Source organism: Rhineura floridana, chromosome 19 (genome assembly GCF_030035675.1).
Source record: "Rhineura floridana isolate rRhiFlo1 chromosome 19, rRhiFlo1.hap2, whole genome shotgun sequence".
Taxonomy (NCBI): domain Eukaryota; kingdom Metazoa; phylum Chordata; class Lepidosauria; order Squamata; family Rhineuridae; genus Rhineura; species Rhineura floridana.
This window is the reverse complement of record NC_084498.1, coordinates 25766829-25791233: the sequence shown is the minus strand read 5'-3', so window position 1 is coordinate 25791233 and position 24405 is coordinate 25766829. Positions and strand designations below refer to the sequence as shown.

Genomic DNA, 24405 nt, shown 5'->3' with positions numbered 1-24405 from the left:
CGCCGGGACCTTGACTCCAATATTGTAGCAGTTGAGCCTAATGAGGTGTCCGGAGCACAGTCCTGTCCTGTTTTATTGGATGAATTTCAGTTGGTTCAGCTCGAGGACGTGGACAAGGTGCTTGGACAGGTGCGGGCAACCACTTCTGCTCTGGATCCTTGCCCCTCATGGCTAATAAAAGCTAGCAGGAACGGAACAGCCGGATGGGCCAAGGAGGTGATCAATGCCTCTTTACGAGAGGGAGTGGTACCACCCTGCCTGAAACAGGCAGTGGTGAGACCGCTCCTAAAGAAAACCTCCTTGGACCCTGAAAATCTTGACAACTATAGACCGGTAGCAAATGTTCCGTTCCTGGGCAAGGTTTTAGAGCGTGTGGTCGCTCACCAGCTCCAGGCTCTCTTGGATGAAACTGATTATCTGGATCCATGTCAATCGGGCTTTCGGCCGGGGTTTGGTACAGAAACAGCCTTGGTCGCCCTGTATGATGACCTCTGTCGGGAGAAAGACAGAGGGAGTGTAACTCTGTTGGTTCTCCTTGATCTCTCAGCGGCTTTTGATACCATCGACCATGGTATCCTTCTGGGACGTCTTGCGGACTTAGGAGTTGGAGGCACTGCTTGGCGGTGGCTGTGCTCCTACCTCAAGAATCGTCTCCAGAAGCTGGTGCTTGGGGAGCATTACTCGAGTCCCTGGATACTCCAATATGGGGTCCCACAGGGTTCAGTTCTGTCCCCCATGCTCTTTAATATCTATATGAAGCCGCTGGGCGAGGTCATTAGGAGATTTGGAGTGCGTTTCCAGCAATATGCTGATGATACGCAGCTCTACTTCTCCTTTTCATCTTCTTCAGGTGAGGCTGTTAATGTACTAAACCACTGCCTGGCCGCGATAATGGACTGGATGAGAGCTAATAAACTGAGACTCAATCCTGACAAGACAGATGCTGTTGGTGGGAGGGCTCTCTGCCCAGATGGTTGATGCCCGACCTGCCCTAGATGGGGTTACACTCCCCCTAAAGGAGCAGGTCCGTAGTTTGGGGGTCTTATTAGATCCGCTCCTGTCACTGGAGGCTCAAGTAGCCTCGGTGGCACAGAATGCGTTCTACCAGCTTCGGCTGGTAGCCCAACTACGACCCTATCTGGATAGGGAGAACCTTGCCACAGTTATCCATGCTCTGGTAACCTCTAGATTGGACTACTGTAATGCACTCTACGTAGGGTTACCTCTGAAGACGGTTCGGAAACTTCAGCTGGTGCAGAATGCTGCGGCCAGAGTTCTTACTGGGACAAAAAAATTTGATCATATAACACCTGTCCTGGCCCAGCTGCACTGGCTACCAATATGTTTCCGGGCCAGATTCAAAGTGTTGGTTCTTACTTATAAAGCCCTTAACGGCATCGGACCGCAATACCTGGCGGAACGCCTCTCCCGCTATGTACCTACCCGGTCGCTGCGCTCGACGTCGAAGGCCCTTCTCCGTGTCCCAACGCATAGGGAGGCACGGAGAACGATAACTAGAGCTAGGGCCTTCTCAGTGGTGGCCCCCGAACTATGGAACGCCCTCCCTGATGAGATACGCCTGGCGCCTTCTTTGCTATCTTTTCGGCGCCAGGTAAAGACCTATCTCTTCGCCCAGGCATTTTAAAAATTTTTAAATTTGAATTTAAAATTGAAAATTTTTAATTATGTTTTATTGTGTTTTTGTATTTTAACCTGTTTTATTATGCTGTGCACCGCCCTGGGAGCTTATTGCTATAGGGCGGTCTAAAAATGTAATAAAATAAATAAATAAATAAATATCAAACTTAGATGGTTGCTGGCCAATTTAGAGAAGTTTTCTTACCTATCACAGGCTAGTTTTATACGTGGTGGCACCAAGAAAGTTATGGGCTACTTATTTGACCCAAAACAGTGTCGAACTGCCAAGGGGATTTTTAAAATCTAAATTGTTTGGGGAACTCTGCAATTTTCAGTTTTGATAATTTGCATTTCTGAAAATGGGTGTATTTTAACCTACTCTTGGATTAGCGGCCATTGCTTACAAACAATACAAATCTAACTGCTAGCAGAGATTGTAACTTTTGAGCTAGGGCGATGGCTTGTTTTCTTGTATTTTTCTATTAGTATGTATATGATGTTTGTCATTAATCTATTGTTTTATAAAACTTTAAATATTATAATGTTCATGTAATCAAACTGAGCTATTTGTTGGATTGTTATGTTTCGAAATGATTTACTGTTTGATTGTAATTGATGTAGTGATTGGCATTTTTCTGTTGTGAGCTGCTTTGAGCATATTTATATGGAAAAGCTGCATGCCAATTTAAGTAATAACACACACATGCACATATATACATACATATAGCTTTGCTGCTGAAATTTCAGACATGGCTCCTCTGACCTTTGCTGTCTTGGGGACTTTGCTCGTGGCTGCTTTTGTGCCTGAATCTCTTGCAAGCTCCAACTCTCTAGCTGGAAAAGGTGAAACAAGTAACAAAGAGATCTTTTCTCCCTCATTCTCACTGGACTTTCCAAGGAACGTCTCATGGCAAGCAAAAAGCTCTGTCCTTAGATTGTCTCTCCCACAAAGGGGGTAATAAGTGGTCCGTAGCTTGATTTATTTGCATGCAAGTCCCTGAAGTTCATTGTCTTTTTTTCCTGGTCATCTGATTTATAGGTTTTGATTATTTTATTTTCATCATTGCCTGTATTTGTCTTATGTTATATTTGTTGTTTTTCTCTATGTTTTTAATTAATTAAACTGCTGAAAAACATCTAAATAAATATATGATGAAATTAAGCAATCCCCACATAACTTCATGATCAGGCCTGCAAAACCCCAATCCCAATAACAAGGCAGCAAGGGAGAACTTTTTGGGAATCTCTCTGCCCATGAGGACAGAGGCAGCCAGTGATGCAGCAGGGAATCGCATGGAAACTTGAGAACTTTCACCAACGTGGTGCCCTCCTCCAGACATTTTGGACTACAGCTTCCTTCACCAGTCAGCATAGCTGTATGAAGCTATAGGGCTGATGGGAGCACAGCCGTGCTATCTGGGGCTGACTAGGTGAGTACTCCAAAACATCTGGAGGGGGGCACCAGGTTGAGGAAGGCTGCTTTAGCCACAGCTGGAAACCCACCTGAACCAGAACTTCCTGACGTCAGAGCCAAGGAGCAACGTGCTGGCAGTACTCTTGCCCAGAGAGCTCTGCCTGCCTGCTGTGACCATCCCCAGCCCCGCAGAGCCCCAGGAAGACTGTCTCCTTGGCCTGACGCAGAGGACACGGTGCTGCTGCAATGCAGGCACTCACATCCACTCAGGCAGGGAGCAGGCGTTTGGTCCGTCCTGGAGAAACTCAGGTCTGATGCCAGCCGACTTCCCCTGCTGACAGCAGGCAGGTGCTGTAGCTTTTTTAACGTCTCTAGTCTGCTCGCTGCTAGAGAGCTGGTTGCTCATCAAATTGGGTGGGGGGGGAGGAAGGAAGCTGGTGTGTATGTGTTGAGGAGAGGTATTGTCTGGGTAAGAGACAGTCTTGCACCCCCAAATTTACAGGGAAGGGAGGCGAGAATGAAGCCAAGAATACCGCAGGAGATTCTTTTTTGGGGTGGGAAGGTGGGATGTTCTAGAGCAGTGGTTTTTCCTCCCTACAGGCCACTTGAAAATTGCTGAGGGTCTTGGCCGATCACTTAATGATTTTTCTGCCTGTTGTTGGAACTTTAATGCACTGGGCCAGATGCTGTGTGATTTTTAATTGTATTTTATTGCTTCTTTCATTTCTTATAGTGTATTTGATGGCATTGCCGTTTGCATCCCATAGAATTCAAGTGGGAATACAATACAAGAAATGTGCCTCCATAAATCAATATTAAATTTCTTATTTCTAGCTTCCCATTAACTTAGCTGCTAATCCTCTCCACCAGTGAATTAACGCCCCCTTTTCTCTGTTTGTTTTTCCACCCCCAGGTGATCGCGATGTTGCAGCAGGGAAAGAACTGGAATATGTGTAAGGGTCTCATCTTAGGAACTCTCCTAACCAGTTTCATGCTGTTGCTGTACTCTTACGCCGTCCCACATGTCAGCATGACGGAGTGAGTAAGTCTGGCATGCATGGGAACATGGGTGTACAGAGAGATTGTGGGTGTGAGTCATATATATATGTGTGTGAGTCATATATATATATTTATAAGTCAGGCGGGGGTGTAATTGTCTGGGGTCTCAGGGGGTCTTAGACCCTTTACATTTTTGGGAGCAGGGTCCCAGCAGGATCCCTTTGTCTCCAGCAACCTACAAGCCAATCAGCATGAAAGGGGAGCGTGTTAGCCACTGAGAACAGTCTTCTCGCATGCTTGCTTGTCCTTTCCTGCTGATTGGAGCCAATCCGAGTGAAATAAGGTGAGTCAGCCAATGAGAAGACCCTTCTCAATAGCTAACTCTCTCCTCTTGCATGCTTATTGGCTCCTAGGGACATCTGTTGTTGTGAAAGAAGGCATTAACTAGGATCCCATTCTCAACCCTGCAGCAAAACAAGGTGGGAGGGGACACGGCTGTTACTAACATTAAGGGACCCTGCACTTCTGAATTGGCTACTGCACTACTGAGGCCAGGGTAAAGAGGGGTGTCTTTAGCATACGGCAGAAGCTGCACAGTGAAGATGCCAGGTGCACCTCAGTGGGGAGGGTGTTCCACAATTTAGGGGCTGCTACAGAGAAAGCCCCATCCCGGGCTACCATTCCCCGCACTTCTGAGGGTGACGGAACTACCAAGAGAGCCCCTGCTGCAGATCTTAACAGAGTAATATCTCGGTAGGGATGGAGGCAACCTTTCAGATACTTGGGGGCTCAGTCATTTAGGGCTTTGAATGTTAATGTGAGCATCTTACAGGGAAGGGCCACAGCTCAGTGGCAGAGCGTCCGCTTTGCATGCAGAAGGTCCCAGATTCAATCCCCAATGGCAGCATCTCCAGGGAGGGCTGGGAGAGACTCCTGCCTGAAAGCCTGGAGAGCTGCTGCCAGTCAGTGTGGACAGTACTGAACTAGATGGACCAATGGTCTGACTCAGTAAAAGGAAGCTTCTTACGATCCTCATTGGGCCTGGAAACAAACTGGCAGCCAGTTACCTCCTCTGTCACACCACATTCAACTCCTAAAAATGAATGTTTGCCTCCAGTCCCACTGATGGGACCTGGAAGTCAAGGGGTGGGGCGAGACACAGGACCTTTGCAAAGTATAGCCCAGTCAAGGGAGGTGACTGGAGACTTCCTTCTCTATTCAAGGAGAGATCCTCATTGCTCACCCTTTTGTCCTCCTAGGGTCCCGATCCCCTACTCATGCTCTTCCTACCCTGCCCAGGCCCGGCTGCCGGTGCTGGCAAACGGTAGCCGCAATCCGCCGGGGCAGAGGTGCCACCCCAAGCTGGACATCATGTTCATGAAGACCCACAAGACAGCCAGCAGCACCATTATCAATATCCTCTTCCGCTTCGGGGAGAAGCACCGCCTCAAGTTTGCCTTCCCCAACGGACGCAACGACTTCCACTATCCGTCCTTCTTTGAGCGAAGCCAAGTGAAGGACTACCAGCCCGGCATGTGCTTCAACATCATTTGCAACCACATGCGCTTCCACTACGAGGAAGTGCGCAAGCTGCTGCCGACCGACACCATCTTTGTGACCGTGCTGCGGAACCCCGCCTACCTCTTTGAGTCCTCCTTCCATTACTTTGGGCGCATCATTCCCTTGACCTGGAAGCTGTCGGGTGAGGATAAGCTGGCCGAATTCCTGCGTGATCCTTGGCATTACTACGATCCCAATGGGTTCAACGCTCACTTCCTCCGGAACCTCCTGTTCTTCGATCTGGGCTACGACAACAACATGAACGCTAACAGCCCCCTGGTTGACCGGTATATCCGCGAGGTTGACGACCGCTTCCACCTGGTCATGCTGGTGGAGTACTTTGACGAATCACTGATGCTTCTGAAGGATTTGCTGTGCTGGGAGCTGGAGGATGTCCTCTACTTCAAGCTCAATGCTCGGAAAGACTCCACAGTCTCCAAGCTGATGGGAGATCTCTACCAGAAGGCCACTGCCTGGAACCTCATCGACACCAAGCTCTACCGCTACTTCAACACCACCTTCTGGCGCAAGGTGGAAGCATATGGGCACGAGCGGATGGCCAAAGACGTGGCCAGGCTTCAAGAAGAGAATGAGAAGATGAAGAGCATCTGCATTGATGGTGGGCGCCCGGTGGATGCCAACGCCATCCAGGAGTCCGCCATGCAACCGTGGCAGCCGCTCGGCAAAAAATCTATCCTGGGCTACAATCTGAAAAAAAGGATCAACAAGAAACACCGGAAGCTTTGCCGTAAGATGCTGATGCCTGAGATCCAGTACCTGATGGACCTGGGGGTCAACCTCTGGGTCACCAAGCTGTGGAGATGGGTGTGCGATTTCCTCATCTGGTAGAAGGACCACGATCCCTGTCCCCCATCTGTCCCGTCCTAGAGAAGGACCAGCTTTCATTTTGATCTTCTCTGCTGCCCCGCCTTCTTCTTCACAGCTCATGTTGTGCCACCAGCAACTTGTGTGAACTTGTGTGAGAGCAAAAAGGCACAGCGGCCTGGAGAGGAATAACCAGAGCAGAGCTTGGAAAAGTTACTTTTTTGAACTACAACTCCCATCAGCCCCAGCCAGCAAGACCACTGGATTGGGCTGATGGGAGTTGTAGTTCAAAAAAGTAACTTTTCCAAGCTCTGATTAGAGCTTGCGGCTAAGTGGGGAGAATTTCCTCAGCGCCCATTTTGGCCCAGGCTTTGGCGGGAGGGTAGCTGAGGCACAGGCAAAGGGCTGAAGCAGATGGGATCCCCACCCATGGGTGCAATGTGGATCCCAAAGACCTGAGTCAGCCCCACTGCTTTAACTCAGAGCAGAGCAAACAACAACAGACCATGGCACCATGACACCCTTGCCAATTGCATTATTTTGCTAACCGTTTAGAGCTTTGACTTTCTCCTTCTTCCTGACTTCTGTTTCAAACTGGGGTTGGACAGTGGAGGATGAGCGGCCACCCTGCTTTCTTCACCCGCAGGATTGGGAGGAGCCGGAGGAAAGCGGCTGCTTGGAGTTGGTGGGGTGTGCTTCTGTGCTGATGAATCTTATGCATTGATGGATGTTCCTTTTCTAAAGAAGGGAGTCGGCACACAGGCAGTTTCCCCCCGTGACGGACGGCAATGCATTTTGTAATGAGCGTGTGAGGAAGAGAGACCCAAATGTTGTTGTCCATGGGTGGTATTCAATGTGTGCCCTGCTCAGAGTAGACCCATTGAAGTTAATAGACATGATTAACTTAGATTTATTCATTTTAGTAGGATTACTCTAAGAAGGACTCAGTTGAATACAACCCCCTGCGTCTATGGTCATATATACACCACAGGCTTAGACACTTGAAATAAGGGTAGCCACCATGAGGTCCTCCAGATGTGGCTGGACTCTGACTATAGTCATCTCTGACTTTTGGCCATTCTGGCTGGGGACGATGGGGTCCAACAACATCTGGAGAGGAACCACATTACCTGCCCCCATGTTAAATAGCCATCTCTCCTCTGGGAATCCTGAGCACTGTAATTCTTTGACAGGAGAGAGGGCAGTCTAATAGAATTCTCTACGCCTGCGTCATCTTACAGCTCCCAGGATTCTTTGGGGGAAATCCACAACAGTTAAATCAACACAAAACTGCTATAGGTTGGTAGTGTTAATATTGCTCATACATCTACTGAGTAGATGAGTTGCGATTGTGTGTTTTAATTGCACACGCCAACTCCGACACAAGCATTTTTAAAGGGTGGTGTTTTGCCTCCTTGTGGTGGTGTTGTTGGAACGTCATTCCTAAGCCTGAATCAGTACAGTCTCTTTTTTTTTTGCTGCAAGGAACGAGTGTGTTCTCGGCCATGTGCTCACATCTGCCTCCCTTTCAGAATTGTGCATGTCACAATGTGTGAGAGGCAGCAAGAAACTGGGATTTGCACTGACTCGCAACGAGGCAGCCTGTGGACAGTCCACAGGTTGCCCAGCAGCTTTTGCCAACCTGGCATCCTGCAGATGTTTTATATTATGACTGCCATCAGCCCCAGGCAGTATAGCAAATGACATTAGGAGTGAAACACCCTTCATCCACGGCCAATCTGCAAATTCAAACCACAGTAAGAAAAAAGTGGTGTTGCTTTAAGCCCAGCCTTGTGCAAACGGAGTCTGTTGAGGAACATGGAGTTACAGTGCCTGTTGACATTTAACTGGAAGACCTCAAGGTAGCATTCTGTGCCCAGGATATATATGCATATGCACATCAACATCATCCAGTTGAGCCATGTTCTGTATACCTCTGAGGGCTGGTCCATGTGCTGCAGAATGTAGCCTGATTTATTTCTCCAAACCTCTGCCTCTTCTGCCATCTTCGCCAGAGCTAATGTCCTCACTGGTTTGAGGGTCCTGGAGTTCAGCCGCTACTAGCTATGGGATCTGATGACGACTAGTATACTTACAGGGAGGGCTCAACTCAAAAAGTAAGGAAAGAGCAGGGGGAGGGAGGAGGATGTTTCCCAGTTGCTGCTTCTTGCTAAAAATGAATCTAGGAAAGGCATCAAAAAGCACATCCAACACACATTTAAAGCACCCAACCTCCCCCAAAAGAACGCTGGGAACTGTGATTTCCCCTTCATAGAGTTACAAATCCCCAGTACCCTTAACAGCTCCCATGATTCTTTGGTGGGAGCATTAAATGTGTGTTGGATGTGCTTTAAATGTATGGTGTGGACCTGTGAGAGTGATTTTATGCTACGTGTAGGAGCTCCTTGGGAGATGGCGCTAAAGGGCAAAGGAAATATGGGAAGTGTGCTGTTGGTATGGGAAGGGAGATCCCTTTGGGAATCTCTTTGTCAAAAAGTTTAAAAGGACATCACTTCCTATCACATCTGTCCTATCACAGCATGCTCTCGTTATACACACACACACACACACACACAACATACCCCCATTAACTCACCATGTATGTCTAATGTTCTCAATTTGCAAAAAAACACTATAATTTTGTAAAATAGTTATAATGTATATTAGAGTGTTTTTAATACAAAGATCTTTGAGCTGTTCCCAGTCTTGACTCTTTTCTCCTCTTTTTGCCTTTTGGAGGTCACGGCAGGTTGGGTTGGGTGTGAGACCATAAAGAGAACTTGTTCAAGAGCAGGGACTGCAAAAAAAAAAAAAGCTGAAGGAAGCACCTTCAACATACAGAAGAACAAGGGTCATAGAATCACAGAACAGTAGAGTTGGACGGGGCCTATAACACCATCAAGTCCAACCCCCTGCTCAACGCAGGAATCCAAATCAAAGCATTCCCAACAGGTGGCTGTCCAGCTGCCTCTTGAATGCCTCCAGTGTTGGGGAGCCCACTAGGTAATTTGTTCCATTGTCATATGGCTCTAACAGTTAGGAAGTTTTTCCTGATGTTCAGTTGAAATCTGGCTTCCTGCAATTTGAGCCCATAATTCCGTGTCCTGCACTCTGAGATGATCGAGAAGAGATCCCGGCCCTCCTCTGTGTGACAACCTTTCATGTACTTGAAGAGTGCTATCACCCATCTCTCTCCTAGGAAGAATGCCACAGCAAGGGTGCAACCAGCCTGACTGCTGCCATCGGCCAGAGAATGAGCGGCTGTAGAGAGCTTGCCTCCCTCCACCCCCTGAGAGAGACCCCTGCCCTGAAAGCCTAGAGAACTACTCCTGGCCAAGCTAGATGAACTGGTGGTCTGACTTGGTGTAGCGAAGGTCAATCCTCAACATCCCCAGGTAGTGCTGGGGAAAAGACTCATGCCGAAACCTTGGAGACCTGCTACCAGCCCGTGTAGACCGATTCATTGCCACAGGCTGGGGCCAATGCGCAGCGGTGTAGGCGTGTGGGATGCTTTCGAGGAACAGCAGAGGAGCAGAACAAAGTGGAATTCTCCACTGGTCCAAAGCACCAACCATCGGCACAAGAGCTGCAGATGTATACAGACTCTGTTGGGGTGGACAGGATGCGGCCAATAGGGGACCGTTGCATTTATTTATTTGTTTATTATTTGATTTATATCCTGCCCTTCCTCCCAGCAGGAGCCCAGGGCGGCAAACAGAAGCACTAAAAACTTTAAATGATAAAAACAAACTTTAAAACACATCAAAACAAAATACCTTCAAAAACGGTTCTTAAAAAAAACAACGTTCAAAACATCTTCTAAGATTAAAAACATTTTTAAAAAGAACGTTTAAGAACGTATTAATTCTTCCAACACAATTCCAGTTCCAACACAGAAGCAGACTGGGATAAGGTCTCAATCTGAAATACTGCAAGCTGTGCTAGCTGTAATCATGTTAATACACCTCGACAGTGGCCTTCTATTGAGTCAGACCGTTAGTCCATTTGGCTCAGTGATGTCAACAGTGGCCGGCAGCAGCTCTCCAAGGTTTCAGACAGGGGACATTCCCAGCCCTACCTGAAGATGGGGGGGGGATTGGATCTGGGGGCTTTCTGCATACAAATGGTCTGACCCAGTATAAAGTAGCTACCTGTGATACCGCTGTGCATCAGATGAAGAAGGAAATCAGGCCAGAGCGTCTGCACTGAACCTCACAACGGACAACTCTGGCCCATGACAATCAGGGCACTTCCACACTGTCACCATTTTGGGGTGGGATCAAACACATCCTGGCAAATTTAGGTTGCGCGATTACACTTGATTTGGCACTCTTGCAGCGTAACCCTTTCTCCCCCCTTCCCCCATAAAATTTGTTGCAATATGGAAAGCAATGAGAAAATGCACGGAGTAAGCCTCTGCCAGAGAGACTGGACAGCTGTTCTCAATTAATCAGAATAATGTGAGGCTGCTAGATAGACCGGTGGGCTGACTCAATACAGAAGGCAGCTTCATATCATGTGGAATGGTGGAATATTCAGGACAGATGGAAGGTTCAGGACTTCTTTACACCGCCCAGCACATAATTAAACTATGGAATCCGCTCCCGCAAGAGGCAGTGATAGTCACCAACGTTGACAGCTTTAACAGAGGAGTAGGCAAACCCATGAAGGATAAGACTATCAGTGGCTACTCACCTGATGGCTATGTCTACCTCCACCGTCGGAGGCAGTAGGCTTCCGAATACCAGCTGCTGGCAACCACAGAAGGGGACAGTGCTGTCACATCCAGGTTCCGCTTGCAGGCTTCCCATGGGCGTCTGGTTGGCCACTGTGAGAACAGGATGCAGGACTAGATGGGCCACTGCCCTGATCCAGCAAGGCTGTTCTGATGTTATCTTGTTACTTGCATTAGGATTTGGAAGCCCATGTAAAATATACAAAGACCCAGGTGATAGCAGTGTGATCTTAAGTATTTTCACCCAGAAATCCCTACTTAGGTCAAAGGGACTTACTCCCTAGTAAGCACCCTTACAATTGGAGACTTACTAGGAAGTAAATTCTCCTGAACTCAGTAGTGCATAAAGGTATCAGGTAATCAAGCCCTCCTAAAACACTTTTCATCAGCATAAAGGCCTGATTCTGTATTTGCATATGTTTGCAGTTAATCACACACCCACATTTCTTTCTTCAACAGGTTGTATTGCTATAGCATTAAATACTAAAAAGTCTTGCAGGCACTGTTGACTAAAAAAATTAATTATGATACAAGAATGAAAAGCATCTCTGAGCATGTACAGAAAGCCTTTCTCTAATCACAGAGTAACAGCAGTTCCTCGCTACTGTAGAATTACATTGTTTTCTATCAACATGAAACACAACCCAAGCTTCCTTAAGGACACAATGTAAGCAATTTGTGGGGACAGCTTTTCAAAGAAGATAGCTTATGGAGATATTTTGTGCATCACCCAGAAATTCAAAGCAGCCCTTGAGCTGCTGCTAGAGTTGCCAACTGACGGGGTGGGGGACCCAGATTACTTTGCTTCATGCCTTTAGTAACAACTTGTGCTGCAGATATTGGTAGGAAATGCCATACAGATAAATATTATCAGCTGCTAATGTCTGCATATCAAGCTATTACAAAAGACACAGCTACAGTGGCTGGTTGAAAAGCTGGCAATCTTACTCAGCTCTTTGTGGAGCCCACCTCTTCTGCTGAATTTATACCAGGTTTGGGGAACCTTAGAGAGCCAGTATGGTGTAGCAATTAGAGTGTTGGACTACGACCTGGGAGGCCAGGGTTCAAATCCCCACACAGCCATGAAGCTCACTGGGTGACCTTGAGCCAGTCACTGCCTCTCAGCATCAGAGGAAGGCAATGGGAAACCCCCTCTGAATACTGCTTACCATGAAAACCCTATTTGTAGGGTCACCATAAGTTGGGATTGACTTGAAGGCAGTCCGTTTCCATTTGGAAAACCTTTGGCCCTCTAGATGTGGCTGAGCTACAACTCCCATTATCCCTATGCTTGTTTCCCACACCTGATTTATACTGTTATATTCAGAACAGTTTTACCTGTTTTTATCATTGTAACTGGTTTTGTCTTTTTTTAGAACTGTAGACATTGTGCTGTTGTAAGCCGTTATGGGACCTTAGGGTGGGTAAAAAAAGTTATCAACAGATAAATAAATAAAGGCCAGTGCTGTCACCACTGGACAACCCTGCCCTGTTATGTGCCATCACATGGTACATCTGGGCTGCTGCTACTTTTGCATGGATCTCTCCTCCATTTGGGTAGATGCACCTTCCCAGTGAGCATTTCCAAGAAAGCAGGTCAGAGTGGTACACTATAGTGCCCGTGGACGACACACCCGCTTTAAACAAAATTGATGTTTGATGGTAAGAAAAGTGATTGGGTGGTGGTGGTGGGGAAACTCTATTAGACTACCATTTGCTTGGGGATGGCATCTAACCTCTGTGCAGATTTTGTGCAAGCAAATGCTTAATCATCGAGTCGTCTGGAAGCAACCTCAGGTGCCCTTTTCTCACCAGTGTCTTCAGTGATTCCTTCCAGGGGAGAGGCAGCCTGGCAATGCCCCTTTCTGATTGGGAGGAAGGCTAATCCAATGGAATCCCCAGCACCTGTGCCCTGGGGAAATGGGGGAGGGCCTCTCTCAGACGATGGGTGTATAAATAGATGCTGCAGAGGGTGCAGAGTAGATAGTGGCCTTTTTCTTTCCTGCCTTCCAAATGGAGAGTCTCAATATGGGATTATGGAAGAGGGTCTTTGCCATCTATGCCTGGAGTCTGGTGGCTGTTTCTGCTCAGAGGGGTAATTTGCACCTTTTTTCTCTCTGTGTGTAATTTGCATTTTTTTCTCTCTCAGTGTGCTGTAGCTGAATGGGTAGAGCATTTGCTTTGCATCCAGAAGTTCCCAACTTCAGTCTTCTGGTTCGCCAGGTAGGGCTATAGATGTTCCCTGCCTAAAACCCTGGACAGCTGCTGCCAGTCAGTGTCAGCAACACTGAGCTAGATGGAGCAATGACTCGGGACAAGGCAGATTCCTATGTTCTTAAGTGACTCCATATCGTGAAGATGGATAGCTGGATTGGTCTCCTTTTTCCACTGTAGCTCTTTCATCTAGCTTGCCTTCTTTGAAAGGAGCATGGGCTGATGAGCATGAGCTATCTAATCTTACTGTATTCCCCGCTACAACCCTGTGAGGTAGGCTAAATGGAGAATGACAGGAGGCTACCTAGTGGCCTACCTTGGCTGAGAGGGAAGCTTGAACCCAGATCCTCCTTTCTCCCTCTCCTGCCATCTAAATCTAATAGTCTTCTTTGTTACAGTAACTCTTAATGCTTCCCAAAATATTATTGTTGTTACTGAATTTATATGCTAAATTTCATGTAAGTTGCACTGTGATTGATTTCATGTATCAATATAGCACAAACCAAGGGTTCTTAAAAAAAAAACATAACCCAACAAACAAAACCAATGGGTTTTTTTAAAACCACAATAAAAGACCAGATTTGAGTCAAGAAGGAACCTCACCAGCTTTAACTATGGTTGGTTAGTGCTGATGTAACACAAAAGTCTGGTTTGTCACAGGCTCTACTGCTACACCATCTATTTAAAGTGCATGATTTCCCCCCAAAGAATCCTGGGAACTGTAGCTTGTTAAGGGTGCCATAAGGGATAATTGTGGTGCTATAAGGGGTAAACTCCAGTTCCCAGGATTCTTTGCCGGAAAGAAACACGCTGCAAATGGATGGTGTGTATGCAGCCAGTCTGCCTTCTGGTCAGCTCTGACCCTTCCACCACCCCGCTCTCTGATCTTTCAGTGCCTGCAGCTTCCACGGTCTATGAATGTAACAGGACCAGGATCCATCTGGTTGTCAAGATGGACCCTTGGGGCACAGGCCTCAAGCTGGACCCACAGCATCTGCTCTTGGGTCGCTGCTCTCCTTCCTTCGAGAACACTGCCCAGGGCCTCTTCCACTTTCAGTACTACTTCAAGGAGTGTGGCTTTGCACGGCTGGTGAGTGTTCTGAGGGGCACGACTCCCCAAACCTGGGTTTTGGGGGTGGCGACTGCAGCAGCTCACTAAAGCTGGGAAACTTGGATCTGGTGAGATGAGGTACAAGTTGCTAATGAGGAGACTGAAGAATAGGGCTCTTTGGAACTGGTAGGGCGGAAGGCAGAGAGCCCAACAGTAGGCGGAGCCAAAGCCAATGATGGGCAGGCCCAGGCCAATGACAGGCAGAGCCAACTAATTCTAGTCCTGCCCCCAACCCTCCTCCCTGGTGACTTCTACAAAAGCAAAATTGAAAGTAAGGCGATGGAAGCTGACAGGCAGGGCTGTTCCTGTTTTGGAGAAACTTCTCCGTATCTTAAGAACTGACGAGGGGTTCAGGTGGGCTTCCAGTGCAAGGAGGAATTATATGACTTAGAATCATAGAATAGTAGAGTTGGAAGGGGCCTATAAGGCCATCAAGTCCAACCCCCTGCTCAATCCAGGAATCCAAATCAGAGCATTCCTGACAGATATGGCTGTCCAGCTGCCTCTTGAATGCCTCCAGTGTTGGAGAGCCCACTACCTCTCTAGGTAATTGGTTCCATTGTCCTATGGCTCTAACAGTTAAGAAGTTTTTCTTGATGTTCAGTTGACTTCTGTAGTAAAGATGTGCCTGTAGTCTATGCATTGCCAAAAAGAGAAAATGTTGAATAAAATGCACACATTTGTGTAATAAACTTTGCATATGCTAATTATTATTAGTTATGAATCTCTTCCTGTGAGGCATCCCAAAGCGATTTATAATACAACAACATATATAAAAGTTACATATGAAAAAGCTGTTAAAACGACTGCATAAATAAAATCAATTTTTAAAAAATTATAAAAATTTCATACATAAAATAAATGTATATGTCTAGATTTAGAATTTTGGACAACTGAGCTTTCTCCAACTAAGCATCCATGATCTTGCCACCACCTCATTTTTTTTTTTATGATTCTTGCAGGCGTCTGGCACAATGGTTGAGCACTCTAGCAGCCTAGTCTATAGGCCCTCGTCTTCCCGGAGCGGACTGTATAGCAGCCCTTTTGTGGAGCAGATTAACTGTACTGATTATGAGTAAGCACCGAGTGTGGACACTGAAAAGAACTTTCTGGCAAACAAGCCGGAAGGGGGATGTTAGCAGTGCCTTTGCCGAAAGGGGTGGAGAGAAACTCTAAGGTCTTCGCAGCAGAAATCTTCTGTGGATGGACAGTCTGGTAGTGCTGTCTGTGGAGGGCACCTGGTTGGGGAAGGCTGACTTAGGGCATTTTTTTGTAAGGTTTGTTTTAATTACAATATGCATGTAGATCATGAGCATCTCTTCAGCTTTCTAGTCCACATCAAGGTCACTCAATGTAACTCTTGCGGTGAGGGGGAGGAAAAGGCTCTCTTTCTGCTCCGAGTGTGACCTTCTCCTCCTGTCTTCTTAGGGCAGGGCCCTTGAGTCCTCCTTCACAAGTGACCACAGCCACCGGCCAGCTCTCTGCCTCCAGTGTGTTAATGTTCACCGGGATGCTCATGAATGGTAAGCAGCATGCAGCTGGTGCCCGTTGGGACTGGTGGGGTGGAAGACTTGGGAGGCTTACAATAGCCGGAGCTTGAGCCAATGGCAGGCAGAGATAACTAGTTCTAGTTTTGGTCCCATCTTCCTCCCTGGTGAGTCTGAGGAGCAGAACGCTGTCAGCCAGGACCAGGTGGGGATCTGTCTGAGGGCAGTCTGGTGAGGCAGCAGCATATCTGCCCTACTGGACCAGCCTTCATTGACTGGGCTAACGTTTGAGCACCTTTGCCTTATCCTAAAGGCTTGAGGTGGGCTTGAAACCACCTGTATTTATTTCATCCCGACACGTAGGTGAGGATGCGAGATCCTCCTATCCAGACCTTTCCTGTGGTTTCACTTATTATAACAGGAGCTGTATTCTTGTCTGATCTTGGGTCCAGACCCCTGCTCTGCTGCGAGTCATGTTATCAAATGCAACCTTCTCTTATTGGCTCTGCTGGGCAGTGGTGGCAGGTGCCCACTGGGGCTGGCGGGGCGGAAGGCAGGGAGCCCAACAGTAGGCAGAGCCGGAGCCAATGACAGGCAGAGCCAACTTAGTTCTAATTTTGACACACACACACACACTCCTCCCTGCTGAATTGTACAAGGGCAACAATGAGGTTTGAGGAGGAGGAAGCTGGCAGGCAGAGCTACACCCTGGACAGGTCCTAAGTAAAAAGGCAGGGACTGGCTGAGAGGAGACTGAGGTTGGTGGAGCAGTGCCCTAGTTACCCTAACGGACCAGCCTCAACTGCGGCTGGGACCTGGCAAGGAGATGCTCAGCACTCTTTTCTAGCAGCATGACTGTAAAAAGCCATAAACTGAATAGGAGCAGTGTTATTTTGCATGCCTGCATGTAACCGAGATAGTCTTGAACAGGGAACCTGGGGGATGAAGGCGGCCCTCTTGGTCTCTCTGCCTGGCACTTGGGACTCTCCACAGGCCAAACCCCTCACTGAACCTTCTCCACACCCTCCTTGAGTGTTTTTGCCTCGAAGGAATGCGCCCTTGAACTCTGACAATGCTGCTTGCTTGTCTGGGTGGAGAGAGGAGTGTGGATAAGGCCCTCTGACTCTTGTGTGGTTGGAAATGTAGCCTGCTGTACAAAATTCTGGACCCGGAGGTTGCCCAGAAGGGAATATGGCCCTTGGGCTGGAAACATTTCCCTCCTGCCCATAAAGTGCTGCCTCTTGTGTCTCTCTGCAGAGGACTTCAGCGCGCCATCTGACTCGAGGGTCTTTTTCCTGGGCTCGCAGATCCACATAGAGTTTGCTGTGCAGAGTTTCTTCCACCAGCCTCTGCGGGTTTTTGTGGACGAATGCGTGGCTGCTGCCACTCCAGAACTGAACCAATCTCCCCGGAATTACAGTGTTGTTGCAAACCATGGGTGAGTCTTGACTGGAGGAGTTTGAGTCCTGTGATTTGTGGGAGCACAGGGCAAGGAAACGAACCCGACCAAGCTGCTCAAGCTGTAGGTTCCTGGCTTTCAAAGATTCCAGATTCTGTAGGGCAAAATGATGCAAGATGCAAGTTGCTTGTAAGTACAACAGATCTTCTAGAACACGACGGCTAGAACACTTGCTGGAGAATGTCCAAGCAGCCCTAGTCCCAGCTGTCCATTTGCTGCCGGGCCACGTTCAAGGTTCTGGTTTTGGTGTACAAAGCCCTATACAGCTTGGGACCAGGATATCTGAAAGACCGTCTTGCCCCTTATATACCCAGTCGATCACTGAGCTCTGCAGACAAGGGCCTCCTGCAGATACCATCTCATCAGGAGATCCATTCCTCACAACATAGGAAACGGACCTCTAGTGTAACGGCACCAACCCTTTAGAATTCCCTCCCCTTAAATATTAAACAGGCACCATTTCTGTTATCTTTTCAGTCCTCTTTTAACAAGCCTTTTAAGTTGAGACCTTATCCCAGTCTGTGTCTGTGATGGAATTGCTTTTAAGATGTTTTTAAAGCTTTAAAAAAAATGTTTTGTTTTAATATATTAAAAGTCTGTTTTTATGATGTTTTAGAGGTTTTTAGTGTTTTTGTTTGCTGCCCTACTGAGCTCCTATTGGGAGGAAGGATGAGATATAAATTAAATAAAAAGTAAATAAACCCTGGTGCCCTGCAGATGTTTTGGACCACAACTCCCATCACTTTTAAATGATGGCTCACGGAGACAGCAGCCTCACACAGGGAACTTCATAGGAAGCTGCCTCTGTATCAGACCACTGGTCCATCCAACACAGTATTGTCGACACTGACTGGCAGTGGCCTCCCAGGGTTTCAGGCAGGAGCTTTTCCCCCATCCCTACCTAGAGTTGTCAGGGATTGAACTTGGAACCTTCTACATGCAAGGCAGATGCTCTACCACTGAGCTATGGGAGAATGTAAGGCGGGGTGTCTGAGGAGAGTCTTGTTTTCTGCCCTCTTCAGCAACCAAAGTGCCAGGATTGTTTGGTTTTTTTAAGCTGCCAACGGCACCTGGAATTTTGTGTCTTCTTGACACGCGCTTGTGGCATTGAGTAGAAATCATTAGATGCATTTTGTCTTGTGACTCTGATGTGCTGTTTTATTTCCTGGTGGGGCTTCGAGCAGGTGCCTTGTGGATGGCAGGGTTGCCAATTCCCATTTCCTCCCTAGACGGGCTCCTGAAGTGATCCATCTCTCTCTGCAGGCCTTTGAATTCATTGGGGTAAACGCTGATGTAAGTAGCTGAACTCTAACATCATCTGCATCAGCAATTTCCTGTGTTTGAAATAACTTTATAACTTGCATAATCCCTCTGTTCAGCCACGAATCTACCTTTAGAGACTCTTCAGCAGGAAGTTGCCAACTCATTCATCCATGCCTTTTATAGCCTTGAGGGCTAGGAACTTGGGCTGCGTATACACCAGACATTTAAAACACATTTTCCCCATCACCACCAAACAATCCTGGGAACTGCAGTTTACCCCGCAGAGTCACAATCCCCAGCACCCATAACAAACTACAGTTTTCAGGATTCTTTGAAGGGAGAAATGTGCTTTAAATGTATGTTGTGTATGCAGCCTTGTTAGAATGGACGCTGAACTCTCTGTCCAGTGGTGCATTTCGTGTTGAAGCATAGTACATCAGAAGCTGCTTTATCTTGAGACAGACCATTGGCCCATTTAGTTCAGTATTGTCTACTCTGACTGGCAGCTGCAGCTCTCCAGAGTTTCAGGCAAGGGACATTCCCAGCCCTATCTGGAGGTGGTGGGGATTGAACCTGGGACCTCTTGCATGCAACATGTTTTGGTCACTCTATATAGCAGTAATCCACTTTTGGAGGTGGCTTGTGCAAGGCAGCCCTCATCGTGCATCTGACTTTGAGGGTCTCAGTGGTGCTGTTTGCAAGCCCACTTCCAAAGAGTAAAGGATTATGCAGCATAAAACTGCACTGCAGAGAAGTCGCAGCCCATGGCAGTCTTCACACTGCTGGCCTGGGTCTGCACAAGGGTCCCTCCAGGCTTGCATGTTATTGCGGGTATATTCTGCAACATGTTCATGACACAACAACAGTGCATTTTGTGGCAGATTTATTCTGCCTTGGTGCATTCTGCAACGCTTCTCCGATGCTACACATGATTGCTGTCCAGAGGGGCTGTAGCACTACAAAAGTGGGTCGAAAATAAATTGGAACATATCTGGGTATAAAGTTATGGGATTTCAGCAGGAAGTTTCAAGGATGTGCACTGAAACGAATAAGTGTGGCCACTTCAAAGCATAGGCAGGCAGACATGGCACTGAATGCACATGTGGATATTTCATAATTCCTTTTATACTTGCAAACCTCTTCGAAGCCATTTTGGCATGCAAGCAGAATACAATAATGTGGGATTGCCTATGACGGTCTCAAGAGCATCATGCGCACCAGTCATGAATGCGCAATAAAAAGGACGTGTAGAGGGGGCCCAACTGAGTGGAAGACTGCAAGGCTGGATGCCTTCAGCATCCCCAGTGAGCACCTGCAGTTATGTCCATATCAGGATGATTTTGGGATCTATCCTCTTGCTAAAAATTTAGGCTGCATAACAAGTCAAAGCTGCCTAGGCCCCAGTGCCTTACGAAGCAGAAGAGGCGTACAGCTCGCGATGAAAATGCAATTGCTCATCTTGGCTTCACTGCAGTCTTTTCCTCTTGCAGATCTACTTGCACTGCCACGTTTTGGTCTGGGACCCAGCTGTTCTCACCAACCCCACGAGGAAGGCCTGTTCGTTTCACAGAGACACCAACAAGTAAGGATTGTGGGAAACGGCCCTCTTTGCCAAAGGGATCTGTGAGTGGTGACTCTTGGCTAGCAGGGTGGATAAGGTGATGCCAAGAGACTCATTCTAGGGCCACTGACAGATCCTCAAGTTGCGAGGATTGTAAAATTTCTCTATGCATCTAATAATGGTATAATAGCGTGAACTGTCACGGACTCTACAGTCAGCAGGCGAGGCCTCGTTGGTGCTGCCACCAAGTGTTACCTGGTTAGTGCTCACCCGTGGCAGGGCCTTTCCAGCGGTGGCTCCCCTTTTGTGGAATGCCCTCTCCAGTGAGGTGCACCTGTCTCCATCACTATTAACCGGAGGAATTTGAAAACATTCCTGTTTACCCAGGCCAAAGGGGACTATTCAAGGCAACCTGAAAGTCACTGGTGAAAGGATGTTTTTATGCTGTGATTTAGAATATTTTAAGTGTTTGTTGTCCAATGCATCTGGAGGGTGCCAGGCTGGAAAAGGCTGCAACCAGATGTCAAAAGTTGGTATCTTCTCTTAACAGATGGGAGCTCCTAGATGACCCCTCGAGTTCTGTCTGCACCTGCTGTGACTCAACGTGCCAAGTGGCTGGGACACGGCACAGGAGAGATCTGGGAGGTATCTTTCGATGTCTCTTATTTTTGTATGCAGCCCTGAAAATGGAAAAGGCAGCAATTGATGAAGGGTGGTCTTCAATGCGAGTCCTACTTGGAGTAGACCCATTGCAGTTAGACATGACTAATTCATAATTTTAAATGGGTCTGCTCTGGTTTCATTCAACTAAATCCTACTCAATCTGTGCCAAGGCTTTATTGTTTCATTCTGTTGAACGAACATGGAGATGTTGTTGTTACATTTATATCCTGCCTTTCCTCCAAGGAGTTCAAGGTGGCTTACTCCTGATTTTATCCTCGCAACATACCTGTGAGGTAGGTTAGAGTGATAGACGGTGGCTGGCCCAAGATCACCCAGTGAGCTTCCTAGCTGAGTGGGGACTGAACCCTGGTCTCCCAGGGCCCAGTGCAATACTCTAACCCAGCCTTTCCCAACCAGTGTGCCTCCAGTTGTTGTTGGACCACAACTCCCCTCAGCCTCAGCCAGCATTGCCAATGGTCAGGAAAGATGGGAATTGTGGTCCAACAACATCTGGAGGCACACTGGTTGGGAAAGGCTGCTCTAAGCATTACACCACATGTGTCAATAGAGCTTGCCTTAGACGCATCGTGAGTCCTGTAGATGGAGGGTTCAACAAAAGTCTACTAAAGAAGGGAATCCTCGTTCTTCTCTTCAGGTTCTTCTATGGAAGCAAATCCACAGCAATCGCATGTGGTGGTGGGCCGCTTCACAGTTCAGAAACCAGCTCAAAATGCAGGCCACTATGAGTGGGACTCAAACAGTTCCTTCAGTGTCAGAAGCCACAAAGGTAAGGTAAGTCGTCGCACTGTATGTCCTGTGCTGAATTCATGGTGATATCTCTAGTGTGTTCATACATAAAGTAGGGAGGGGCAAGGAATTCAATTTTGGTTCCATTTCAAGTCTAATCTATCAAACTTGCACGTTCTGAAACAATAGGAGAACTGAAATACAGCCATCTTTTGAAATTCATACTTACTTGCATTTTGCAATGCAGTTTGCCAACCAATGTTTACCGAAATGCATACATTAGGGGATAGTGTTCATAAAGATGCACATGCGAGTGTCAATAACATATAAAAATATGATGAGAAATTGCTTGCAAAATAGTATCAATTAGTCAAAACTGCCTACAAAAAATGTGCATATTAGGAGAAATTTGAACTAAAACGCTGGAGATTTTTCATGAGGGTTTAAAAAAAAATCAGCAAATTGTTGCAGAAATGTGGAGAACTGAATTTAAGGTTGGAAAAATGAGGAACTGTCAGATCTTTCCATCCTTCAGCATCTTGGGACCAGTTTACCTGAAGCATCGCTTTATACCATATGTGCTCACTCAAGGCCATATCTTGGTGGCAGAGCAATTATCTTGCAGGAAGGTCCCGGGTTCAGTCACTGGCATCTCCAGGTAGGGCTGGGAGAGACTCCTGCCCTGCCTGAAACCCTGGAGAGCTGTTGCCAGTCAGTGCAGACAATGCTAAGCTCGATGGACTAGCACTCTTGACTCAGTATAAGGCAACTTCCTGGGCTCCTGCTTGCAGAACTGCCACTTTTGCAACAAGCCTTTTAAGTCGATATCTTTATCCTAGTCTGCATTTGTATTGGAATTGTTTTTTTAATGCTGTTTTATCACTTGTTTGCCGCCTTAGCTGGTCTCCTTTTGAGAGGAAGGGCGGAACATAAATTTAATAAGAGCCGCACGAACTGTCTTTCCATGCTTGCATTGATCCTTCAGTGTGGCAATGCATTATATTAGGGAATGCTTTTCCAAAAATGTGTATATTGCTGATTAATTTTCATGGAGGCTTTAAAAGAATTTGCAAACTAATGTGGAGAAATGAATTTAAGATTGGAAACATGAGGAACTGAAACTGGCAGATCTGCCCATTCCTAATCTAAGGATTATTTTATTTATTTATTTAGTCCATTTATATGCCGCTTATATTTAAATAAAGCTAAGCGGTGTACAAGTCAAAACATCTTAACAACTGCAAATAACAATCAATAAAATACAGTTAGCTGAACACAACATCGTCTTTAGTATCGACATTGCATATAAACATTGCATATAAAATTAAATTCAAGAAATACACAAAAAAATCATAATAAACATAATAGACTAAACAGAATATTCCCTACGTTGCAAGGAAGAACAAACATGTCAAAACAAGCTTATTGTTAAACATAATAAATTCAACAAATCAGATTTCTTAATCGCAATATAATACAAAGCAAAACAATTGAAACAGCCCCCCCCCCATTATAGCAGAATTTTGTCTTGCTACCATTGGGGAAAAGAAAAAAATAGTTTAGTTTACTCAAACACACCCTTACAAAATCAGCACATTCATATTTAAAGATATCAACATTCTAAACCAACACACTCACACTTACCTCAAACCACACTCGACAAGCACTCGCATAATTCAACCTCAGATCCTAAAAACAGCATACTCGCATGTCCATACCATAAACATCGCCGTGACAACCACTCAAATATCCATACAGCACACGCACATTCTAAGTACAACATTCATACCAAACTCTCCCCCTTGTCTCTCGCTCAAGGGGGCAGAAACTAGGTCCACCAGGCTCTCACCCTGCATTATGAGCTAGATAGTGCATATTAAGTGCTTTCAATAAAAGCACCAAGGGAAGGGCCGTAGCTCATTGGCAGAGCATTTGCTGTGCAGGCAGAAGATATCTGGTTCAGTCCCCGGCATCTCCAGGTAGGGGTGGGAATGTTCTCTGGCTGAAATTCTGGAGAGCTGCTGCCAGTCAGTGTAGACAATGCTGCGCTAGATGGACCAACGGTCTGACTCGATATCAGGCAGCTTTCTCTGTTCTCTTCCGGCAGGTGGGAAGCGGAATGTGATGCCGCCCGCTGTGGCTGCCCTTCTCCTGGAGATGGCTGTGGTTGCTATTCTCTCCCTGGGCTTCTGCTTCTATAACGGCTATCAGAAGAGACTCTGCTTACACTACAGGGAGGTTGGGGACCTGATGACTCGGGGACTGGTGAATGCTGAGCAGGACTGTAGCAGTATTAATGCTGATGTAGAATGTACTTAATAAAAAAAATGCTTAATAATAATAATAATAAATTTAATTTCTTTGTCGCCTATCTGGCCAATGGCCACTCTAGGCGACTTACAAAATTATTAAAATACAATTAATAAAATACAGTAATACAATAAAAACAATAGATCTACAACAACAATATTAAAACTGGGTAGGAGGCATTACAATTATATCGATTAACCCTCCCCGGATACCCCGAAGGCCTGCTGAAAAAGCCAGGTCTTTAAGGCTTTCCGAAATACATTTAGCATTTTTAATTAAAAACAGTAGTGGCTTATGTACATTACTTCTTCTGGGAGCGATTGGCAATATAAAGCAGGTGTGAGGAACCTTTGGCCCTCCAGATGTTGCTGAACAACTCCTCCCCTCCTCATCCTTTGCCATCGGCCATCCTTGCTACG

General features: G+C 46.7%; 2 protein-coding genes and 1 long non-coding RNA gene across 11 annotated transcripts in view; 2 read left to right on the top strand and 1 right to left on the bottom strand.

Annotated features, from left to right (window-relative positions):
- Window positions 1–9134, top strand: part of GAL3ST1 (galactose-3-O-sulfotransferase 1) — a 35541-nt gene extending 26407 nt beyond the window's left edge. For all 8 annotated transcript variants that reach the window (XM_061602295.1, XM_061602292.1, XM_061602297.1 and 5 more), the window contains 2 exons: window positions 3966–4090; window positions 5311–9134. In XM_061602295.1, coding sequence (XP_061458279.1) covers window positions 3966–4090; window positions 5311–6460 — 1275 coding nt within the window. In that variant the 3' untranslated portion in view covers window positions 6461–9134. The remainder of the gene's footprint in view (window positions 1–3965; window positions 4091–5310) is intronic.
- LOC133373066 (uncharacterized) lies at window positions 9104–13080 on the bottom strand. The gene is made up of 3 exons (XR_009759610.1): window positions 12908–13080; window positions 11132–11264; window positions 9104–9233 (listed from the first exon to the last, which is right to left on the bottom strand). It is a non-coding gene; the product is annotated as an uncharacterized LOC133373066 (long non-coding RNA).
- Window positions 13081–13143: 63 nt separating this feature from the next.
- Window positions 13144–24036, top strand: LOC133373065 (zona pellucida sperm-binding protein 3-like). 2 transcript variants are annotated; one of them, XM_061602301.1, is made up of 10 exons: window positions 13144–13266; window positions 14279–14475; window positions 15459–15571; window positions 15925–16019; window positions 17241–17421; window positions 18627–18735; window positions 20196–20287; window positions 20817–20911; window positions 21585–21716; window positions 23784–24036. In XM_061602301.1, the coding sequence occupies exons 1-10, from the start codon at window positions 13185–13187 to the stop codon at window positions 23993–23995; spliced, it is 1308 nt and encodes a 435-aa protein (XP_061458285.1). In that variant the 5' UTR covers window positions 13144–13184; the 3' UTR covers window positions 23996–24036. The 2 variants fall into 2 exon arrangements, with proteins under 2 accessions (XP_061458285.1, XP_061458286.1); XM_061602302.1 differs by having other exon boundaries at window positions 13145–13266; window positions 21585–21721; window positions 23784–23885.
- The last annotated feature ends 369 nt before the right edge of the window (window positions 24037–24405 follow it).